We start from the raw sequence: 22,364 nt of genomic DNA, 5'->3' as shown, positions 1-22,364 counted from the left end.
GAGATATGTTAACATTTAGAATGGTTTGTTAATAATTTCCAGGTTTCCCTGATTATACTTACATGCTGCTATATCACCAACACTTTGAATGCAGGACTTTTACTCGCGATCGAGGTTTAAGGTTTTAGCGAGTTAACTTAACAACCAAATTAGGCAAGAATCCCTAAATAAAAAGTGTTTTTTCTCTCCAAATGACACTGTTTGAGGGATGGCTGTCTGTAATCGTGGACACTGTGCACCAAGCATCCCGCTCTCTGCTGTCACCTGCTGCCGGACATGGAGACAGCAGATCTGTGGGAAGTGGATCAGAGGGCAGCGAGGCTGAGAGCAGCAGCTGCTGAAAGGCTCTCTGTGTTTGTGTTGTTTCTTTTCTCTGTGTCCCCCAAACACTCACAAAACCTCCTTTATTCTTCTCCGGTTGCTCTGCTCCGAAACTGGAGAGCAAATTAAGTGGTCTCATAAAACTGTGTCAATCAATCTGCTGCATTTGGGAAACACAGCACACCTACTTCTTCATGGCAGAGAAGAAAAGACGTTTACGAGCTCAGTATGACTTCATGCTTTGTCCAGTTCATGACTTTTTTTTCCCGCTCTCACTCTTTCAATCTCACAAATATGCATAGAAAAATAGCTTGAAACTACGAGTAACTGGTTCTTATTCTTATGAACCCACAAACTATTCCATTTAATAATAATTCACAAGAAATAAAGGTTTTTCGTATGGATTGTGACACTTTAAGGGGACAAAGCTGAACTTGCACGAAGGCCCACTCAAATAACAGCGATGATTTGTCTACGTGATGATTCAATTTTCAGCTCAGCGGGCAGAGACTTGTGGGATCACTTTTGCTAAAGTCCAATGTTTAATGTGTAAAACGTGGCAAGCCAACTCATATTATGTAACCGCACACCAAGCTGCTCTGATAGTAATCCAAGTGAGTCACTGTGCTTTAGTGCAGGATCAAAGAGCACATCGATGACTATTCTAGATTTAGTTTCAGGGTTGCAACCAGCAAAAAAAATGTCATTATAAGCTGCCTTGAGGACCATTTTTGAGAAAGCAGTAAAAAATGTTATTCACAGCTCCCTAAATTTCCGAATGAGATCTCCAGCTGCTTCACGAAGCCACAAACCCATAAAAAGTACAGAATATTTGAATTATTTTCACAAAAATAGGAATCTTTTTGCTCTAAACCCCCCCCCCCTCTGGTCTTCTCGTGACTTTGACTTCCTTCTATCCAAACACATCGTGCAACATTACACATTTACACAATGATATTATCAACTTTAAGACATAAACAAAATGGAACAACAATGATAAATCAGCGTGGGATATAAACATGAGATGAAAAATACACACAGAAAGAAACATGTATAGCATGTATGAGCATAGAGGTTATGTAACGCTAAAACACGTTTTTTTTTTTTTTTTAGCACATTACTTGTATGTGCGCTCTTGTTCTGTGCAATGTAACGTGTTTTATTTACCAATCAAGACAATGTATTCATTTTTATCAAATAAGAATTGAACTATATACCTTATATAAACCGATTTTAAGTATTTGCTTTGACTACGGACAAGTCTCAGTGGTCCTATCTCCTGTCTGAGGTCAGCTCTCCAATTTTTACCTCACAAAGGATGATTACACGTCACAGCCAAACCACGCCCCCTCCCCCCAGTCTCCCTACTGATGAGGGCAAGAACGTGCGCTCTCTCTCCGCGTCAAGCTACCGAACACACGGCACGAGGAACACCGGAAATAAACACATTCACCTTCATATAAAAAGTCAAGACTGCAGCTGATCACTTCACAGATTTTTTAATCAGCATTTTCAAATGTTTAATTAGCCGTTAGGCGGCGCGGAGAAATATCATTACAGCTCAAAACTATAACACATTAAAAAAAAATGTTTAATACATAAAGAGAAACAACAAAGGGTCACCAAAAACCTGTAATTACGGTCGAGCAATTTGTAATCTTTTAAAGCAACAGCATGTGAAGTGTGAGAGTGGCGCTGATGACGCCAAAAGCGTTATTTCAGTCATAATAACCATGATGTCATTTCGCAACCCCGAGTGCGAGTGATGTTATTGCCTAAACCCAACCAGGAAGTCACAGAGGTGATTTAGAAAGGTGTGGCGAACATAACTCAGTTGAAAAGAACAGTTATATTGGTGGAAAGCACTGCACGTAATCACGCCATCCACCCTTCCTCCTAATGAGGACTGTGTCGCATATAAAAATTCCAAACTGAAGAATGATGCAGAAATGCTCAGAAGAGTCGTATTTCCTGTCAGTCAGCTCATGTGGGGGCATATTATGTTTTCCAGACTCCTTTTCAACACTTTTCATATCTTATTGTGGTCGCATTGGGCCTCTTCTTAGAAATTAAACATTTTTTGCTGGTTTTGTGTCCAATAGTGGTCATTTTTTTTGTTTCTTTGCACTCAGGTTCACCTTCCTTTGAAACTTTGATGGCCTTGAACCATTGAAGACAAAGCTAAAATAAGGATTTTTGGATGGTGCACAAAGGAAACCAGGTCTTTGCTTTTGTAGCCACAAAAGTATGAAATTGCCTGCCTGTACATGTTCACCAGGCTTCAAAACTTCATGTTTCTAAGTCTCGTCTTAAACACACTTTTATTTCTTGGCCTTTCATTGCTTTTGTGATGTTTTTTTTTTAATGTACAGCACTTTAGTCAGCTGGCAGTGTTGTTTTTTTTAGAAATGCTTTATAAATTTGACTTTGCAGCTGTTTTGATGTTTCATAACTTTTTTTTTTATATCAACAACAGCTCACTGTAAGGCCTTGGCACTCTTTTATTCTGAAAGTCCAAACCGGAACAGACTCCTTTTCCGGTTGTTAGCTTAGCAGCACAAAGGAAAGTGACAGCGGAAAAGTACATTTGACAGGACCGCATCCTCCTTCCCTGCGCTTCACTGGCTATTAAACAGCAAGATAAACGAGCAGCAGTCACAGTTTAGCTCGTTTACAAACTGTTCAGGTCGATTGAATTCATTTAATCTCCTCGAAATCCACCCAGAAACGTCCAGAGCCGAGGAAAATGAACGAGACTGAGCTCAGCACTTATGATTTCGAGCGACGTTTCGATGAAACACGGGCTCTGGAATGGATGCAGGAAAACTGGTGAGTAGATAGAACGCAAAAAAAAAAACGCAAAATTGAGCTAAAACGCCGGGGTGGTCTCCAACCCCTGCTCCCCGCCAGAGAGGGTTTAGAGGCTGTTCTTCGTGTCCTGTCCAGGCTGCTCTACATGCGGAACCGGCGTCTCACATTTTTATCATCTAAAGCCGTTTAAAATGTGAGCCAAAGCACCGCTGCAGCCAGTAAAAGTTACAAAAAGCTGCATTTAGAAGGAGAGATAATCTTATTTTAACCGCTTTGTACTCAAACGTCCTTTAGGATGCACAATGTGTACTCAGCTGTGCTCCCAAAGGCCGATTATCATTAAATCAATATCTATGCAAACAAAGAGAACCTGCCATCCCTCCGTTTATGCTGCAAAATACAAGACACAGTATTTAAATGATCAAGATAAATTCCTGTGATAGGAGTGATAATCTTCACTGAGCTTCTCCACCTTGTAAGACCACATTTTTTCGTCCAACTTTGAAGTGGCTGAGCAACACTGACACACAGTATGGTTGTGTTTTTGTTACCTCAGGTAACAAAGGCTGGTGAAACTCATGGGAAAGTGTAACACCCGCCTCACACTCCTGCAACGCCACCGATGAGCTCCTTCTTCTTTTCTGATGCAGCCTTGCAGATAAAAGGCTCTCCATTTAATCAATGCACCTCTTTCTATGATGTATAGTTTGCTATTTAAACCTTAAACTCTTCCTCTTTTGACCTGCTGCTTGTTTTCACTGTCATCACAGAGCCGATTGATTTATATTTACATGTTTTATGGGCCAATTTCAAAGTTTACAAAGGGCACGTAGATCTTTATATGAAAAGATACCTGATATTTTACAGTGCAGAGCAGCGAACAAGAACCATAACAGAATATTAAAGAATAATGGTATTAAGATAGAAATAACCCCAAAAGGCATGCTATCCTTTCCTGTTATCTTTGACCGGGTGTTTGTAGGTATGAGGAGAGCTTGAGCACATGCATGAGTTTTGCAGGGAATCACCGCCTCAAGCTGGTGATACACCTACAAAAGGTCCTTGACCCCCGGGCTTTGGTTATAAAAGATTTATTACCATGCATAAAAGTCTCCTCCCAGGCCTTTCCAGGGATCACTTCCCTTAGATTCTCCTCCCTAAAGGCCAAGATAGAGTTAAATCACAAGAGTGTTATAATGAATATCGAAGAGGCTTTCAAAGTTAGGATCATTGAGTAAGTTCAGAAATGGGAGAAACTTGATTGGAGGGCCGAGATGACCTTGTGCTGATGCCAGGTGTTCCTTTAAGAGTCAGATGGCACATTCTTCTTCAGCTTATTTAGGTCATCAGTGAATCTGTTGATAAGTTTTGATTCAGTTTTAGTAACGACAAAGAGAATCCAACCTGGTTCAGGCTAATGTTTCACCTTTTAGATAGAAAATTGCATCATAATATTTAAGTAGAGTCATACAGATAAGATGTTTGGGGCTAATACTAATTATTAGGGAGTAAAAACTTAGAATATCAGTATATCGATGTTCATAAATTTATAATTTTAGATGTTACTCAGAGTTGAATATCCTCTAACATCGGTTTTCAACACGCTGGGTAATCGGTGAAGTGGTGCAGTTCAACATCATTATCTGACCGAATGGAACAAAGTGGTGTATCTTCAACATGGCTGCGGTCTTTTCCTTAATTTAACCAAGTAGTTTTATTTCCTGGTTCATGCATACATCTAGTTATGTGCGTGATGCTCCTCATCAGTGATGGATCTAGGCCCCCTCAACCTGGCAACCCAGCAGCATTGCTTGTACATTTCACCGGAACTAACTGGGAATAGTGATCAGAAACCACTTTGGCTCTAAATGGGTCAACCGGCATCCTAATATGAATTGTGCCAATCTGGATTAGTGACCCGTTGTACTCCCAAACAACTCTTTACTCTCGTTACTGATGTAAAGACAGACACCGGGGTCACCGGGGGTCACCGTTTCTTTTCTCCAAGGCAGTTCAAAGTCTGCTTTGTCGCGTTTTTTTGCCGCCAGCTTTTATTGAAATGGTATCAGCTTTACATCATAAGCAGGGCGGAGCCTTGTCCTCTGAAAATGGCCTCATCACCCAACACCAGCTGTCTGAGTGGTCAGAGAGCCAGCAGCTAATCTCTGGTAATCCTTCGCCACGACAGCACATGAAGGGTGGCGTCAGTTGAGATGGGTTGATTTGTAAAGCTTCCGTTTCTTTATATGTACTTGGTTTGATGAAACATGGCATACCTGTATTGATTTGACGAATAGCCTCACCGAGCCAGGAGTCAGATTTAGTCACATTTTAATTCCACTGCAGCTGTCTGGTTCATTCACCCCGATTGTGAAATATCCTTATGTAAGAGAACATCTGTGTTTCAACTCATGTTTCAGAGGCAGAGGAGGTGATTTAGGGTTCAGGGAGGCTGTCTTTAGAGGAAGTCATCATCTTCCTCTTTTGTTTCCTGATAAAGCTCAAAGCACTTGTAGATTTCTGCTGTTTATCTTCAGTAGCTGACGGAAACCCCATTTCTCTATTTTCTCTATATCACAGGTTCTTTACTTGTAGAATTAGTCAGTCGCCCTTTTTTTTTTCTTTTGGTCTTGAAAACTGTTCGTCTCAGTCATGCAAGTTAACGGTTTGCATATTTTTGGCTAAAAGCTCATGAAATCTCTCACATCAGCTGTTGGAATGAATCAACCATACAGATACTCTACTTCGCTGTGATTGGTTGCTTCGTTCTCAGCAGGTATTCGTCATTAGTTGGCGTTACCGTCGCATTACGGGAGATGTCACAAACGTCGTCTTATTTATCTGAACAATGATGCTCCACAAATGCATGAAAATCACATAAAAGTTCACTTAAAAATGAAAAGCTTCGGCCTTTAAGTCAAATAAGATTGTGCTGAGGTAGCAGAAGAATAATTAAATGCCCTTGTCAGGTGGGTTTGATTAATAAAACTAGAACTAACAGGCAAATCAATCAAATTCATCCAATATTGTTTTATAAAAGCAGCCACTTTAAGTAGAAGTATGCGGTGTATACAGCGTTTTACAGTGTAAAGACTTAATGCTCATGCTCACTGTGTGTTCCTACTCTGCAGGAGCAAGTCATTCATGTTCTGTGGCCTGTATGCTGCGTTCGTGTTCGCCGGCCAGCACTTCATGAGGGAAAGGCCGAAACTGAACCTGCGGCGCCCGTTAGCGCTGTGGTCTCTCAGCCTGGCGATCTTCAGGTGAGTCACACTCCAACTGCAGCGAAAAGGAGGCAAACGCCAGCAGAAAACGAATTTACCGTGTGGGATTCAGTAGATCACACGTGTAGGTGTGTGTGTGTGGCTGCTTGATAAGGTATCAGACGAGCTAGAACTGTCAGGGGTAAAGTTATCTCTTATCTATCTGAAGGAGTCAGCCGGGCCTCAGTGTAGCCAACGATCCTACTGTCTACCTAAGATCCTAACGATTCTTCAAAAGAAACCCGAAAGAGAAGGAAAGTCACCTAATGTCCTTGTAAAGGGTTTGTAACAGGACACCAGGACATTTTGATCTCACGTTATTTCTGCCAAAAGGCAGGAGGAAGGGAATGTGCTCTGAGAAAAAAGTGGAAAATGTTGAAACCAGTTGGGTGACACTACCGATGCCATCACATTCCTCGCTGGATTTAACGCAGACGTGCACTTGTTTGTGTTCTCATCTGTCCAGATGACGCCTCTTGACAGTTGCAACACAATGGGTTGTTAAAAAAAACAGAAGAATGATTGTACTTTAACACATCGCAAATCCCATGCTTCTTCGTATAACCTTTTGCTTAAACGGTTTGCATGTGGTGTGCTCGCTCTGCAGCATCATCGGAGCAGTCAGGACGGGGTCGTACATGCTGCACGTCCTCACAAATGGCGGCTTCAGAGAGTCGGTGTGTGACATCAGCTTCTACCGCGCCTCCGTCACCAAGTTCTGGGCCTACGCCTTTGTTCTCAGCAAGGCCCCCGAGCTGGGTAAGACCTCTTCGCATGTCTCCTGATATAAACCCAAATGTCCAACCAATGAACTCAGTTTTACCCATTAAAACAGGAGTTTAACACCTTACACCTCAGGTGTATGAGGCAACTGTTCATTAGTGGATTTAGATTGAATTAACCTGGCTGTGACCCGTTTAAGCTCACTGAAAAACATCCAGGTGCAAAGTGGCAAAAAAAAAAAAAAAAAGAAGTTGGGTTCAATGCGATTATTCTTTGATTACAGCGAATATTGGCCGTAGCTATTCAATAGAAGTAGAAACAGTAGATCAATTATTTGATCAGTTATGTGAATTGAGTGTTTGCCATGTCAGAAATAAGTTTATGTCCCCTCTTCAAACAGGCAAAACAAACACCTTAATATCTAATCGCTCAGTTTGAAAATTGATGGACAATGAATTAATTTATCTACCAACAAACTATCTGTTAGAAATGTGAAACTATGCTCCAGAGCCATAGTTCCCTTTGTCCCTTACGGGCTACCGTAGTAGCATTGAGTGTGGAGTAGAAAGCAATCTTTGCTGTTGTGGGTTCAAAAAACCAGAACCAATCTTATGTTCACGCAGTTCTACGCTAATGAAAACATTTTAAAGTGTTTCTGCTTATAGATCACTCTAAATCATTTTAGATTTAATGGCCTAAAAATGCTCATTTCTGTCCAATTTGTCTGATTTTACTCTAGACTTCTGGACCTTTTTTCACCTGCAGATCCTACAAATTTTAACAAGACAAGTCTTTTGATTCCCTTATTGAAAACGATTTCAACTGAAATCCACAGAGGATAGCACACTAGATATTGATGTGTTAAACCTGACGTAGTCTGTAACCCGCAGTGACTAAATCCTTGTATTTGAACATTGTCGATAGGTTGCTTTGGACACTTTAAAGGAGAACTGCGGTATTTTCAACATTAAGCCTCTTTTCTGAGTCGTCTGCAATGTTTTAGAACCCCCCTCACCGCTTTTTTGATGTTTACTGCTGTCTCCGGTATTTGCCTAATTTTGATTCTTCTCAACCTGCTTCAGAACGGCAAGTCATGTGCATGTCCAAAAAGGTCCGTAAAAGCACAATAAACGTCCGTTTTCAAAATCATCAACTCACCGGAGTGGTTACTGGTGTGCACTGGTAATCCATATCAAATTTTGTTGCGAAAATTTGCTTCTGTTGTGTTTTTATTTTACATTTTGTACTGGATGTTCCTTGATATTACTCCGCCACCGCTAAGAAAATAGAGTGAGCATGAACGAGGTGCCAAATAAAAATACCGCAGTTATCCTTTAACTTTCCTGGAGACAATTAACGTGAGAGCTTTCTCTCTGGATGCTGAAAGCGCCTCTGCACAGCAGCCTTGTCTCCTCCTGCTTTGTTCGACCTCAGCATCTGCCTCCATTTCCCAGAGGGCCGATTGCTGCTGAGGTGGCAAGAAAATTCCATTAGCGCATGATTGAAATGGAGACGCTCAGAGAAAGGATATACTCACCTTCCCACTGGTCAGACTTTTACTCCACTGCAGGATGTAAACGCTGCTGATCTCAGTTCTGTTTGAGTTTGAGTGAGTTAATCCGGAAGCTTTAGGAAATATTGTGTCTTTCATATTTTCATCTCTATACTACTGACCTTCCGCACTTGGCTCTGAATGTCGTGGATGACCTCTCCACTGTCCCTCGCAGGAGACACGGTGTTCATCATCCTGCGGAAGCAGCGCCTCATCTTCCTGCACTGGTACCACCACATCACCGTGCTGATTTACTCCTGGTACTCCTACAAGGACCAGGTGGCGGGCGGCGGCTGGTTCATGACCATGAACTACGTGGTCCACTCTCTCATGTACACCTACTACGCAGCCCGGGCGGCCGGCTGGCGGGTGCCCCGCCCCTGCGCCATGATCATCACAGCCTCACAGATCCTGCAGATGGCGATGGGCCTGGCCGTGTTGATTCTGGTGTACTACTGGAGGCACGAGGTGCACTGTCCCTCCCACATGGGCAACATCGTGTGCGGCACGCTCATGTACCTCAGCTACTTGGTCCTTTTTGCCTGGTTCTTCTACAACAGCTACCTCAAAGACTCCTCCAGGGACAAAGGAGCCAAGGCAAATTAACTTGCTGGTATGGTTGTATTAAAGTGTGCCATAATTAGAAATGATCAACAGCAAGGGAAGGCGTGAATGAGTGAGTCACAGCTGGTTGTTCAGTGCTCCTCTTGTTACTTACTGACTTTTTACTGCCATCTGCAGCTTAAAACAGTCATATATCTGTGGTTTTAGTGCTTTAGGAAGAGGGGAAGGACTCAGCACGCTTTAATATGATCTCATGAATTGTTTGGAGTAAAAAAATGGAGAAAGAAGGGAGGAGGCGCACAATTCACTTCATTTCGAATATTACCTTGGTTGCTCAGACTCTTGACCAGTGTCTATAATAACAATACGAGGGCCAAAAGTTGGTCAAATGTGGTTAAAAAAAATGTTTGTCTTGCAAGTTTTTATAAGAGCTCTGAACAAACTGTAATTTAATGAAACTTAAATGAGCTGGAGGAGTTAAAAAGCACTTACTTAAACCCGAAGCACTGACTTATATAAACCCTGAATCCTCTTCCTTTAACTTTTATGTGAACACGAGCGTATTTCTTGACAGTTTTATCCGTCCATCGGCCACATTTGTGCTGTATCTCCAGCTGAGGGCAGTTTAGGGATTCATTTTACTACAGAAATGATTCTCCTGAATTTGGCCAGCATTAAACCACTGTGTGCAGTGAAAATAGTCATTTTAATATCTCTATTCCCGTCACAAAAATGCAATATACAGCCTGTGGATTGACCCGAGCTTCCTGTTTTCCCCCCATTGTGTTTACCTGCAACAATAATACAAGAAACTAATTTAAAACATACAACCAGTAATGTGAAGCATTAAACCTGCATTTAAATTAGAGATCTTTTTCTTTTTAACAGCTGAGCTGCCTATTGTTATTCTAGGTTTGCCACTTAGTCATTAACAGTACTGTGCAAAAGTCTCGAGTCACTCCTCATTACTTTATGCATGTATAAGCAGCCAATGTCCAAAAAAAGGCCTTCAGAATCCCTGAAGAACTATTGCTCAAGACCACTTTAAAAGATGATAAGAAACTCTGGCTGCTTGGAGGCAAAGTATAAACAAATGAGGACTGGATCAGGACTTTTGCACAGCACTGTTTTCCCTTTGAGTTCGTAGAACACGCCAAAAGAACCTTGCATCTTATTCTGGCATACTTTTGTGTCGAGTTTTGGGGTTGTTTTGCTAATCTGAGCTAACCACCCGCAGCAGAGGGTTGAACTACTGAGCTGTCACTTTAAACAGCGTCTTTGAGCCTTAGCAGAACATGAACCCGCAGCATAGAATCTAAAAGGGAATCAGTTGTCAGTCGAATTACCAATGCATGTGCGCACAGATCAGAATTCTACATAAACCGTCCGCTCTGAGCAAAGCAGGGCACACATCTGTGTGAGAACATCTGTGCACGCTCGAACAGAAATGCTGCACTGCTGATGTCGGGTTTGAGAATGTCCCGTTTAGTTTCCCCTAACCCAGTTGGTGTGAAACACGGAGCAGGTGCACAAACCTGCTTCTCAAGATTTGACCCGTGAACGACAGTAGCGGCAAAAAGAGGCTCATTTTTTCCACTTTTCAAGCAAATGTATAGATCATTTGCAGCTTTTTGAATGTGTCAGTTTGCTGCTTTTCTTGTGGTAGTTTCTTGAATATCTTCGGTCACTTTTGTCTGTGTGGGGTATGAATAGGGCCGTTTTTGGGCTTTTCTTTTCACTTTTTTAGTTAATCGTTCTGGAAATGAATAACCAGTGGCAGCAGTAGTAGTTCAAACAAGTCTGCTTTGCAGTTGTTATTCATGGCAGCTCAGTCTTGAAAGGTAACCTGTAAAAGACATTTATCTACATGTGAAAGACGTAGTTGTGGCACAATAAGATGGTCATTACCCGTTTTGGATGGGAGGCATTCGTGATGTAAACCTGTAACCATGCATCCACTGATAATTGAGCCCATCTCTGTGGGTTTTTATCACCAATACTAATCGGATTTTTATCATCTAAAGCTAGCCCTGTTTGTTTTTATGCTCAACTCTCACCAACTGCGACACACAGCGAAGTTGAAAGTTGTTTTGGGTCGGATGGGACCCGAACTCGAACCGTCCGCCTTCTTATTTATAAGAAGGCGGACGGTTCGAGTTCGGGTCCCTTAAAAGCGTTTAAAACATGTTATAGCTGACAGTTTCATATAATGCAAAATGTAAACATCTTACAATTTGTAAAGGAAAATGCAGGCATGTCACATTTTTGGAGCCTTGTAAGAATTTTTATGCGTGTGGGACAGTTGAACCCAATGCAAAACTTGGGCATTTTACAGTTTTCTAAGACCAATGTCGGCATGTAATGACGAAAGTGGGATGATTGGACTATTTTTCAGCCTTTATTGTGAGACTGCTACATTCTGAGCTGTGAATTACACATCCTGATGCCAGACTTAAATGCTTTCGGCTCAGCTGTGGCTGTTCATTCTGTTTTGGGTTCAGACTGAACAAAATGAATTTGACATTTTTGACCTTTTAGTGCATCAAAAGCCTACTGCACACGTGCACTTGAGTCCTAAGGAGGCAGACCTTCACCCAGCCTCAATAAAATCTCTTAAAGATGAGCGGGTGAGACGGTATAGAACAATCCCATTTTATTTACCCTCTCTCCCATCACGTATTGACCAATGGCAGCGCAGTACATTCCTTCCTGTGTTCTCTGTGCCTTTTGAAACAATCACAGTAATATTAGTTAATATTCTTAGTCTCCCGACTTGAACCCAGTCCCAATTCCCCCCTTAGCCTCAACCAATCAATGTATCCCTTTTCTTTTTGGGTTAAAGGAGTCATGTTCATCCAGCCCATCAACCGTGGACCATTTAGTCGGCTAGATAAGCAAAACTCCTTGATTCTCAAATGAAACACCAACCGGACCTGCAAGAATGAAAAATAGATGTCTAGAAGCAAGTGGGGCTGAACATTAGTCTGGTTCCCTTTTTCTGTTCACACTTCATGAACAGCGACTGTCAAGTCAGCAGCAATATGACACGTCATCAAACATCAGAAAGGTGAATCAATCATTTTGTGTATGATACTTGTAAAGAAACATACAAATTGCGAAAATCCAACTTATTCTAAAATCTCCGACGTGCAAGATGTTTTTATTGATTCAGCTCACACCCCGAAACTAAAGAGAAGGAGCCACTTTAACACGAGTCTCAATCTTTTGTGAGCTGTAGTGGTAGAAACAGGTGAAAGTTTCTTGTATTCAACTGGCAAAAAATGAAGGAAAAATTAAGCTTAACTGCATTTCAACTGAAATCTGTACACATTTTCCACAAAAGCACTTTTTATTATATTTCTTTTATGACTTGTAAGCAACATTTACCCTTTTTTCCTCCATGTATCCGACCATTTATTTTCCTTGTGCACTGTAATTCAAATGATTCGTGTAAACCAGGCTCAGCGTGAGGAAGATTTAAGATCATACGGCTCAAATTTGCTTCACACAAAGCGAGGTGCTGATTTTTTCCTCAATGATGATGCATCGAAAAAATTAACTTATCTGATTTGAAGTTAACATTTCTCATTTTGCTTTCTTTTCCGTCCAGTTATTGTTTGTAAATCTTCACATTCCACACGTCTGCTGCTGATCGTTACACGATTATCTGCCTTTTGAAGATAAAGACACTTAAAGCTATCAACGGTTAACATTTTAAGATATTTTCCTGTGGGTTTAATCAGATTTTTGTCCTGTGTGTAATGCACTTGTGCTCGATGCAGAAGCCGCTTCTCCAGCTTGCAAAGACGGTCATTAGTCGGTGCATCTAATGAGCAGAATTTCTGTTGTAGTTTATGAATCATCACTGAGGAGGCTTAAACAGTGGGCTCTGCAGCTGGAAGCTTACACCATGTTTGAGGTTTGCATTCATCCTCTCACAGCGGCCACCTGTTCCTGTGAATGTGTCTGCGGTGGAGATGTCTTCACCACCAACATGTACTAACACGGTAGCTTCCATTTTATTTACTGTAAAACTGTTTAGAACACTGTTACCGTGTAAAACATGATGCAATTATTATGGATCATTTGTGTGCCAAACGATGCTCGTGTTTGTTTTTAAACTGCCATGTGTTTATGTGGCACCCTCCTTGGTCTTTGCATTGCATTATATCTCCTCCTGTAGAACATGAACACGTCACATGTGGAAACTACTGTCAACTGTAAACAAAAAGAGAAAAAGTTCAAGGGCTTCTCGTGTCATAATGTCACAATAAATCCATCCTGCCTTTAATGGTCTCCATTTCTTGAAATGTTTGGTGAAATATGTGTGTGATAGTGTGCACGTGACACTAGTAAACAGTAAAGCGTCTCACTTAATGATGCCAATCTACAAATAGACAAGCGTGAATGACTGAAGATATCTTTTCAGCCCAGTCACCAGAAAATATGGAACGTTTAGAAATGGTGAGATAGCAACGTATTGCTAGGCTGTTTTGTATAAGGCAGGGTTGATGTCACGTGACCCATTGGTACTAAAATTAGGGCTCTCAAAATAACGCATTAGTTTCAATAACTATGGTGTGACATGTGGCCATTTGGCCCCATAAATGGGACATTTACATTAGCATACAGCTCGTCTTTCATTTGCAACCTTATTTCATCATGCCATTAGTGTTTTTCGCTTGATATTAAAGTGATAGTTCGGAGTAGATTCACCCTAGGGTCATTTGAACCGTGACATCCAGCCAAGTAGTCCACCCGCAGTTTTTTCGATCTTGGCTGAACATCTGGCTGAGTTATACTTCTTTTAACTGCCCTTGCGCTTTCTTCTTGCGCATATGTTAATGGCTCGAGACGTTTATACTTCATTTAGCTTTGCCGGCGCTTGCGTGTGCTGCATGGCGATTCACTGCCAGGAGAGTAGGTGGAGTAGCGGGTTTTTTCAATGACAAGCCTACTGTGATGAAAGGAAATTCACCGCCAGGACCTCTTCGAGTGATTCATGCTTCTTCTTCTTGTAAATAGCCGGTATTTTGTCAGATTTTCAACACCTTGGGGGTCTAAACGACTACTTTCTCGCCTGAAAATGTTTCAAATGTTGCTAAAGTTATATATTTACAGAGTTTATAGCTTAAGCGAAATCAGCTTTTCAGGCCGGCTGATTTCGACTCTGGAAGGAGTGAAGTGCACTGTGTGTAAACGCTCTGCATGCTGTCTGATCGATCAGTATGTCGTTTTCAAGTAGTAGGCTTGCGTCTTTTCTTGCGTGAAGTTTAGAAAATTGAGGTGACACACGCAAGCTCGCAATGGGGGGCTTGCAACCGCGCAAGGGCTTGCGTTTCTTCTTGCGTCTTGCTTTGCGTCTTGCGTTACCGACTATAAACCAGGCTTGAGTTACCGAGTTATCCCGAATAGCTTAGTACAAGCGCTAACGGACCCTGGCAGTATCTCCAAAATGACCACACTAAAATCACATGCCATGACACCAAACTTCTACAGTAGTACAAATATGGTCTATACTCACAAAACGATGCATTTGGAAGTTTGTACATAGTCCAGGAGTTTATTATTATCAACACAAGCCTAATAGCTTCTCTGCTGCTAAAGCTGCGTCGACGTCACTTCCTTGATCTGGGAGCTTCAAAGTAAGATGAGGGTTGATCTACTACTGTAGACAACAAAGCAAGGCTGCTCAATTTCTCCATTGATAAAATAAATTCACAACTCTACAACATAAAAAGTCATGTAGAATATAGCATATACTTTGTTGTCTACAGTAGTAGATCAACCCTCATCTTACTTTGAAGCTCCGAGATCAAGGAAGTGACGTCGATGCAGCTTTAGCAGCAGAAAAGCTATCAGGCTTGTGTTGATAATAATAAACTCCTGGACTATGTACAACCTTCCAAATGCATCGTTTTGTGAGTACAGACCATATTTGTACTACTGTAGAAGTTTGGTGTCATGGCATGTGATTTTAGTGTGGTCATTTTGGAGATACTGCCAGGGTCCATTAGCGCTTGTACTAAGCTATTTGGGATAACTCAGTACCTCAGCTGATGTTCAGCCAAGATCGAAAAAACTTCGGGTGGGCTACTTGGCTGGATGTCACGGTTCAAATGACCCTAGGGTGAATCTACTCCGAACTATCACTTTAAAGCCCTCAGTGGGTAAAGATATATTATGCAGTGGGATGTTTGTAATAAACTTGTTGTTTCTGAGGTCAACAGTCAGACTCCCTCATTACTGCTGATGAAGCTCCCGGCCGTCTGTCCATCTCTGGTTCCAACTTGCCATCACCTGTGATCAAGACCCCCCCGAGATACTTAAACTCCTGCACCTCGAAGCAGAGACTCATCCTCGACCTGGAGGAAGCACTCCACCTTTTCCAGGTTGAAAACCATGGCCTCGGATTTGGAAGAGCCGACTTTCGACTGCTAAACCCCAAAGGTTATAGCTTGAAGGAGCCAACGGAGCCACATCATCTGCACAAAACAGACACAATCCTGCGGTTCCCAAAACATGAATTACGGCCCTCCATCTTATATTGTAGCTGCATTAATTCTGCCATACGAGGTCAAATTCTACTACCTAAAACCACGCAATTATACTCATGATCAGTAATCGTCTACAGATGTAAATGTTGGTCTCAACATACTTTTGACCATAGAAATCTGCAGCTTCTCATAGTTGCATTTGAGCACCAACCACAGCTCCAACACGATATCCAAATGATGATTTTAGGACAAAGCAGTGACTCCACAGCCCATCTGGTAATCCCAGCCTGTAAAATCTGTGTTACAGTAACACGACAAGAGTTTGTCTTTGTAACACAGATAAAACGCCACCAGACTCCCGCATGCTCGCAACAAGCTGCCCCTCTTTACACGGCCCGTGCTGCACATGTCCTGCCTGGGAGGTCACGGGTTGAAGGAGTACAAAGCTCTGCCTTCCCTTTCGTCTCCTGGCTGTGGGGGCGTTACACCAGGGGACCGACATGCCGTGAAGAGCAAAGCTTTTAACCAACTCATGCTCTACATCCCATAAAGGATTAAGGTCATGATGGCAGGGTTGGTTTGTTTTTTTAAAAAAAAGCTCATGTGCAGCTCTGCTCTGTGGTTAAATCAATTTATCCGTTTTATTGCAACACAATTAAAGAACATTTATGCTTGATGGTGAAAACAAAATGACCTTGGATGTGAGAATGGGACACATTTAAGTCTTAGAGTGAAATAATAGTACAAAATGATGGAACATATAGTGATAAACAAAGGTTTTGATACATTAACGTTTACTGCTTTAAGATCATAAGAAACTGCCGTTTGACGGTGCTTTGCTGCTTTTAAATTCAATGATATCATCACATGTATCCTTCAGCTGGACTGTCTGGTCTCAGGCCAGCCGCTCTGCGATTTAATCCATAGAAATCCTTTACAATCGAGCATTTAAAATCCCTGATGAAGAGTAAATGAGGTGCCCTCACTGTCGCATCATAAGTTAATGCAAGATTTTGAGTTGTCCATTGAATTGAATTTCCATTATGTAAAGTTTCTATTCAAATGTTTGACAGGACTTGCTCCTCCACCTCTCTGTGAACACAACTAAACTGCAGCAGATTTTTTTATTTCATAGTTTCCAACTGCCACTGTTTGGCAGTGAGATTATCATTTAAAATCTCAAGCTTTATTCCTACACCCGCTTAATCCAAGTCAAAGTTGCAGATGTTATGGTTGCTAGAAATGGAGTGAAAAGGAGGTTGAAGGCAACTGATTTGATTTATTTTAAACTAAAACTAAAAGTGCAGCCAAGCCAGAACACCATGGAACTAAATTTGAGAAAACAAAAACCAAGGTGCAGACAAAACTGACAAGAACTAGAATAGGCCATGAGGTGGTAATGGCAAAAACTGACCAACTAGAGAGCATAACTACTGTGGGGGAGCTGATTAGTGAGTGATTGCAGCTGAGGATAACAAGCAGGTGTGGCAGTGGAGCTGGTGAACAGACAGGAGGAAAACAGAAATAAGGCAAGACACGACTACTGGTCCAAGTAAAAGGCAAACCATGAGACAGCGGCTAAAGCATAGACTAAAACAAACCTAATAACAAACCCGCAACTCAAGAACACAATCAAACTACAAGGTTAAACAAAGTGCCAGCTAAGAACAAAGAAGAGCAAAACAAAGAACTAAGAAATAATTAAACCGTAGAAAAGACCAGAAACTTAAAAGCATGGAGTAACAATGAATGAAAAGACAAATCAAGACTCGACCAGTACTAACAGAATAATTCCCAATTTAACCAATAACTCAGAAACAAAATACAGAAAAACCAAAAAAAGAAAAAAACGAATCCAAAGTCCAAATATCCACAAACCCTAACAGCGGGGTAGTGGGTGGATGCTGTCATTGGATAAGAGCTGGGGTCCATCACAGGGTCACACAACCAGAGACAAACAACCATACGATGTCATTCAAAGGGTAAATTTAGAAAAACCAATAAACCTAACATGCATGTTAGAGCCACACAGAACATCCTTAGCACCCTCCAACACGATCAAGTAGTCTTAGAGCTTTGGATTAGAGTTGTTCCTACAGTTACGACTCAGTGAAACAAATAATATTGCTTTGCTGATATTCCTGCTGCCTCCTCATCGGTGCTTTAAGCTTGTCCATTAAATCTGTCAGTGATCTCACACTTCCCGTGATGATCCTCAGGGCTTGGATCAAAGTAACCGGACTCCTTCCTGGTTCTTGAAGACGTTTCACCTCTCATCCAAAAGGCTTCTTCAGTTCTAAACTAGTTGCTGGGGAGCATTAGCTTCTAAGTAGCAGAGAAGCCGTTCACAGTTGACAGGTTGTTAAGTTCAGTTACTCTCATTCAAGCTTTTAGGATTACCATGACTTGGGTGTCTGAGAATCTACACCAACATATTGAAACTGACATAAGTTTAAACTTCATCCTCCTTTTTCTCAGTTTTGTTCCTGCTCTGTATCCTTGACGTCTCCTCTTCAACTCATCTGGATTTTGGGGTCTTATTTCAGGCATTATTCGGGTTTTGAAAGCTCAGTCAGCTGTTTGCATGCAAACATAATCTTGTTGGCATGGCAACTCCTCCAAAGAGATGGCAAAACGTGCTATAATTACCAGCAGAACTCATGCCAGCAGAACACCATCCAAACTGACAGAAAAATGTTAAAAAAAATAAAAAATCTTTTCACTGAGCAAAGCTCAAAGATGCCGTTCCAGATCTACTGCAGCAGGCTGTCACTAATGGTGCCATCAGATGCGTGCTGTGGTGTGTGGAGCATCTATTTTTCTACTGTAAGAAAGCGTTAAAAAAAATATAAAGAGATGCAGTAACACGCATCTGAAACTCCTTAAACGTGCTTACAAATATGCAACACAATGTTAAAAAAAGATATATGTAGTTACTGGTAACTTACAACAACAAATTTGTTGACATCTTCCTGTAATCCGACCAATTGAATTGTTGATTTTTCATCTCAGAAAGAAAAAATTTGCCTCACCACAAATGTAATGTAGACTTTTAATGTACATTAAGATTTTAAAATCCATCTCTGAAATGTGTGTTTTTATCATTTCATCTGAATTGTTTGACTTTTCTCTCACTGATTTAGACAAAGCTTTACAGAATTTGAACGGATGATCGCTTTTTTTTTTTTTTCCCCACAAAAGGTGCAGAAAAATCTGAACTTGTAGTTTGATCCGTCTCACAACGTATGACAACAGCATCCAAACACAGGCTGGTGATTTCTTACGATGACACACAAATCTACATCACCATATGACCAGAGGATTATAATGTCTTACAAACACTCGATAGATGCCTTCAGCTATTACACACCTGGATGATTCCCTCAATTAAACACAGACAAAAGAGGTAATTGTCTTTAGAACAAAGGAAGAACGGTTGAAAATTATTGCTCAATTTTAGCCTGTAGTATCAAAAACCACAAACCAAGCCAGAAATCTGGTTGTTATTACGGACAGACCTGAACTTTAACAGCATTTTAGAAAAAACTCCTGTCAGAAATATTGCTCCTCAAACAAGTTTTAAATAGTGTGTATCCACACAGAGGTTTGACCTAATATCTCAGTGTGACTCTGTGCTCAATTGTACAATTCAAATAGTTTCAGAAATGTAAAAGTAACTATGTGTTTTATAGATATAGGGCATGCTAAATTTCACAAATGACCCAATTATGCCCCCTGCTGGCACGAACTGGTGGGCTACCTGAGGTCTGAGTCTGGTTCTGCCAGAGGTTTCTTTCTGTTAAAAGGGAGTTGTTTCCCTCCACAGTCGCCTCGTGCACGCTCAGGATGGGGCATTGGACCGAAGAGAAGTTTCGGTGCAATCTGTTGGTTTCATTTAGCAAGGAAATTGTTTTTAAATTGGCTCTGTATGTATGAATTGGACTAATTTTGAATTTAATGAATTTGATTTGATTGGATCATGATTACAATGAATTGGCCTGTATCACTGAAGTGCCTGGAGATGACATTTGTTGTCACTATATATAAATAAACTGAATTGAATTGAATATGTCAGATTTTCAAAGTGGTCCGTGTTGCAACAACTAGTCACTTTGTTCAAATGTAATGTTTCCTCAACACTAATGTTGCGCCGTCGCACCCCTGAATAGTTATAAGCGGGCATGGAAAATGGAAAATGGATGATGGATGCGCTGAGATGCGATTACATCCGAAAATAACTCCAAGTGGTACTTTCAACAGGATGGAACAGCATCCTTCTATTGCTGGTTTGATTGTGGGAAAATGGAGAGAAACTGTTATCCATGATCCTGAAGTTTGAATGCAGTAATGAACAAATAAATTACAAGCATTTAACCATACACAAGGATACACCTGGGGTTATCTACACTTCTATTTACAGGAGGGAGATAGAGGGGTATTCAGTACCTGTATGCTGCTGAGAATCATCCCAAACACTTAAGACAATATTCCAGTTGCTCAGTTTTTGAGTTACAGATGCAACTGTTCAAACTATGTTGACTTTCAAATTAAGAAAACCATCATGGCTCATCGCTTCAAAGACAGAGCGTATTCCTCAAATTCTATCCAGAAAGCTGTACAACATGCAGATACCACCTCTTGTTCAGAACTCTTAACAAATAAAAGCAATAAAAAAAGAGACACTGACACGTACCTCAAGTGGAGAAATGTCCAAAGGAATTATGTACGTTTGTGTTTAAATAGGAAATTGTAGCAAGAGGACCCCTGAAAACAACCAATATCAGAGCACTAAACAGCAATCCGTACAAGCAATTTGGATTCTGCTGTTGCAAAAGAAATTGTTAACCTACCTCTTTGTAGTTTTTGTGGAATTAATTGGGTTAAAACGCCAGCTGGAGGAGGTGATTTTAAAAAAAAAAAAAAGGTCTCACAGAGAGATATTTAGGACATATACACCTAACACTGTGATACCACGTGGACTTTATGGTGACTTCATACTTAAAAGTCTTTCTGTGGTCTGATATTTTTAACTTAGAAGTGGCATTAGACAGCGTTGTAATGGACCCTAAATGTACGTGTAGCTGGGAATGGCTTCCATGCCAAACACTGAGACGAGAAAGATGATTGGATAATGACTAATTGGGTATTTATTGCATGACTTCCCTGGTATACTTATACTATTCCAAGCATATTTCAATCTACGCCAAGCATATTTTACCGTGAGCACAATAATCGAGTGAAACATAAGTACCTCTACTCACTTTAAAAGGGCTTTGTACCAACCAAAAGGCTAATATTATAGAGGCCACACGATGGAGCTATGTGACTACAAAACATTTAGCTCATTAAACGTTAGATCCCAGCCCACAGTGATCTCAAACTGTCTCATCAAAATAACATCAGATAAGTTACGTAACTGGTATACTTTGATTTTTACCCGGTTAACGTGGACAAAACTGAACTGTTCAATGGAGAACAAAAATAGGGGGCACCCGGATTTGAACCGGGGACCTCTTGATCTGCAGTCAAATGCTCTACCACTGAGCTATACCCCCACTGTATACCGAAGCGGAAGTTATGTCTATATAAAGGGTAACTACGTCACCTCACTGTGTCCTAGGATTTATAGAAGAAGATTCATCGATTTGTGTTATTGTCTGTGATGTTATTCACCTATCATTTCCCAAACTGTAACGTTTGTGTATAACACGTTGGCCTTACTGACTTACAAATAGTGATTACAATTACGGAACAAATTTCAACAGTCAGTTTGCCTTTTACAATTGCAGTTTTGCAGTCATATATGTGCCAATAGGGGTTGGTCCTTGATGAATTTCAAGCATCTTAAACGTACACAGTTTTGTGCGTGAAAAGATAATTTTACGGTTAGTTATATGCTGCTGCTTTCAGGTGCTGCCCAATAAACCGTATTAAATATATCTTGATTGTATTAATGAACAAAACCTTTCTTTTGCTATAATTGTGATTGAAAATACGAAAGGATAAAAACGATATAGAGTTACTGGTCACGTGTTATTATTTTTCTAAACATTTATCGTAGATAAAGATTGTAACGACAATTTGAACATGAATTTGAATTAAAGTGACCAGAAATGAATGATGATTAAATAATCTGAGACCACAGTGAAATGTCACGCTTTTTAATTGCTTCTCTGACATATTTCTGGTAATTTGTCATCGGAACTAAACAAGTTAAAGTTTAATATATACGACGGTAATTGAATGCAAGATGAAGACATGAAAACTCCTCCTCCGCGTGAAGCAGCGCGTTCATTTTAGTGATGGTAAGTTCGGCTCTTTTCCGAGAGCCGGCTCTTTTGACTCCCAAACGGCTCCTTCTTTAGGATCTTTTGTAGCCTATATTTTACCTTAACTTTGCAAAAAAAAAAAAAAAAAAAATCATGTTTTATGTGTTGAAAACCCTTTTGCTTTCAGTGTTTTTATGAGAGACCTTATAATTGCCTAATTCTTTGCATTTATTCTGTGACAAAACCACTTTTACATTTGTTTATTTCAATTAAACTTTTTTATTGCACAAATTAACAATAAACTTCAAACAAATCCACAGAACAGAACCAAACTCAAGCTAACGTTAATAATGTCCTCAATTAA

At 40.7% G+C, this 22,364-nt stretch overlaps 1 protein-coding gene and 1 non-coding gene across 2 annotated transcripts; one reads left to right on the top strand and one right to left on the bottom strand.

The window, feature by feature from the left end:
* The first annotated feature begins 2,878 nt into the window (after positions 1-2,878).
* On the top strand, positions 2,879-13,525 carry LOC142373524 (very long chain fatty acid elongase 6-like). Its single transcript, XM_075456820.1, has 4 exons — positions 2,879-3,150; positions 6,264-6,395; positions 7,003-7,154; positions 8,846-13,525. The coding sequence occupies exons 1-4, from the start codon at positions 3,068-3,070 to the stop codon at positions 9,274-9,276; spliced, it is 798 nt and encodes a 265-aa protein (XP_075312935.1). The 5' UTR covers positions 2,879-3,067; the 3' UTR covers positions 9,277-13,525.
* A 7,689-nt stretch (positions 13,526-21,214) lies between these two features.
* trnac-gca (transfer RNA cysteine (anticodon GCA)) lies at positions 21,215-21,286 on the bottom strand. The gene has a single exon. It is a non-coding gene; the product is annotated as a tRNA-Cys (tRNA).
* Between the last annotated feature and the right edge of the window lie 1,078 nt (positions 21,287-22,364).

This window comes from Odontesthes bonariensis, chromosome 23 (genome assembly GCF_027942865.1).
Source record: "Odontesthes bonariensis isolate fOdoBon6 chromosome 23, fOdoBon6.hap1, whole genome shotgun sequence".
Classification (NCBI taxonomy): domain Eukaryota; kingdom Metazoa; phylum Chordata; class Actinopteri; order Atheriniformes; family Atherinopsidae; genus Odontesthes; species Odontesthes bonariensis.
Note: the sequence above shows the minus strand (reverse complement) of the source record. Positions and strands in the feature narration are given on the sequence as shown.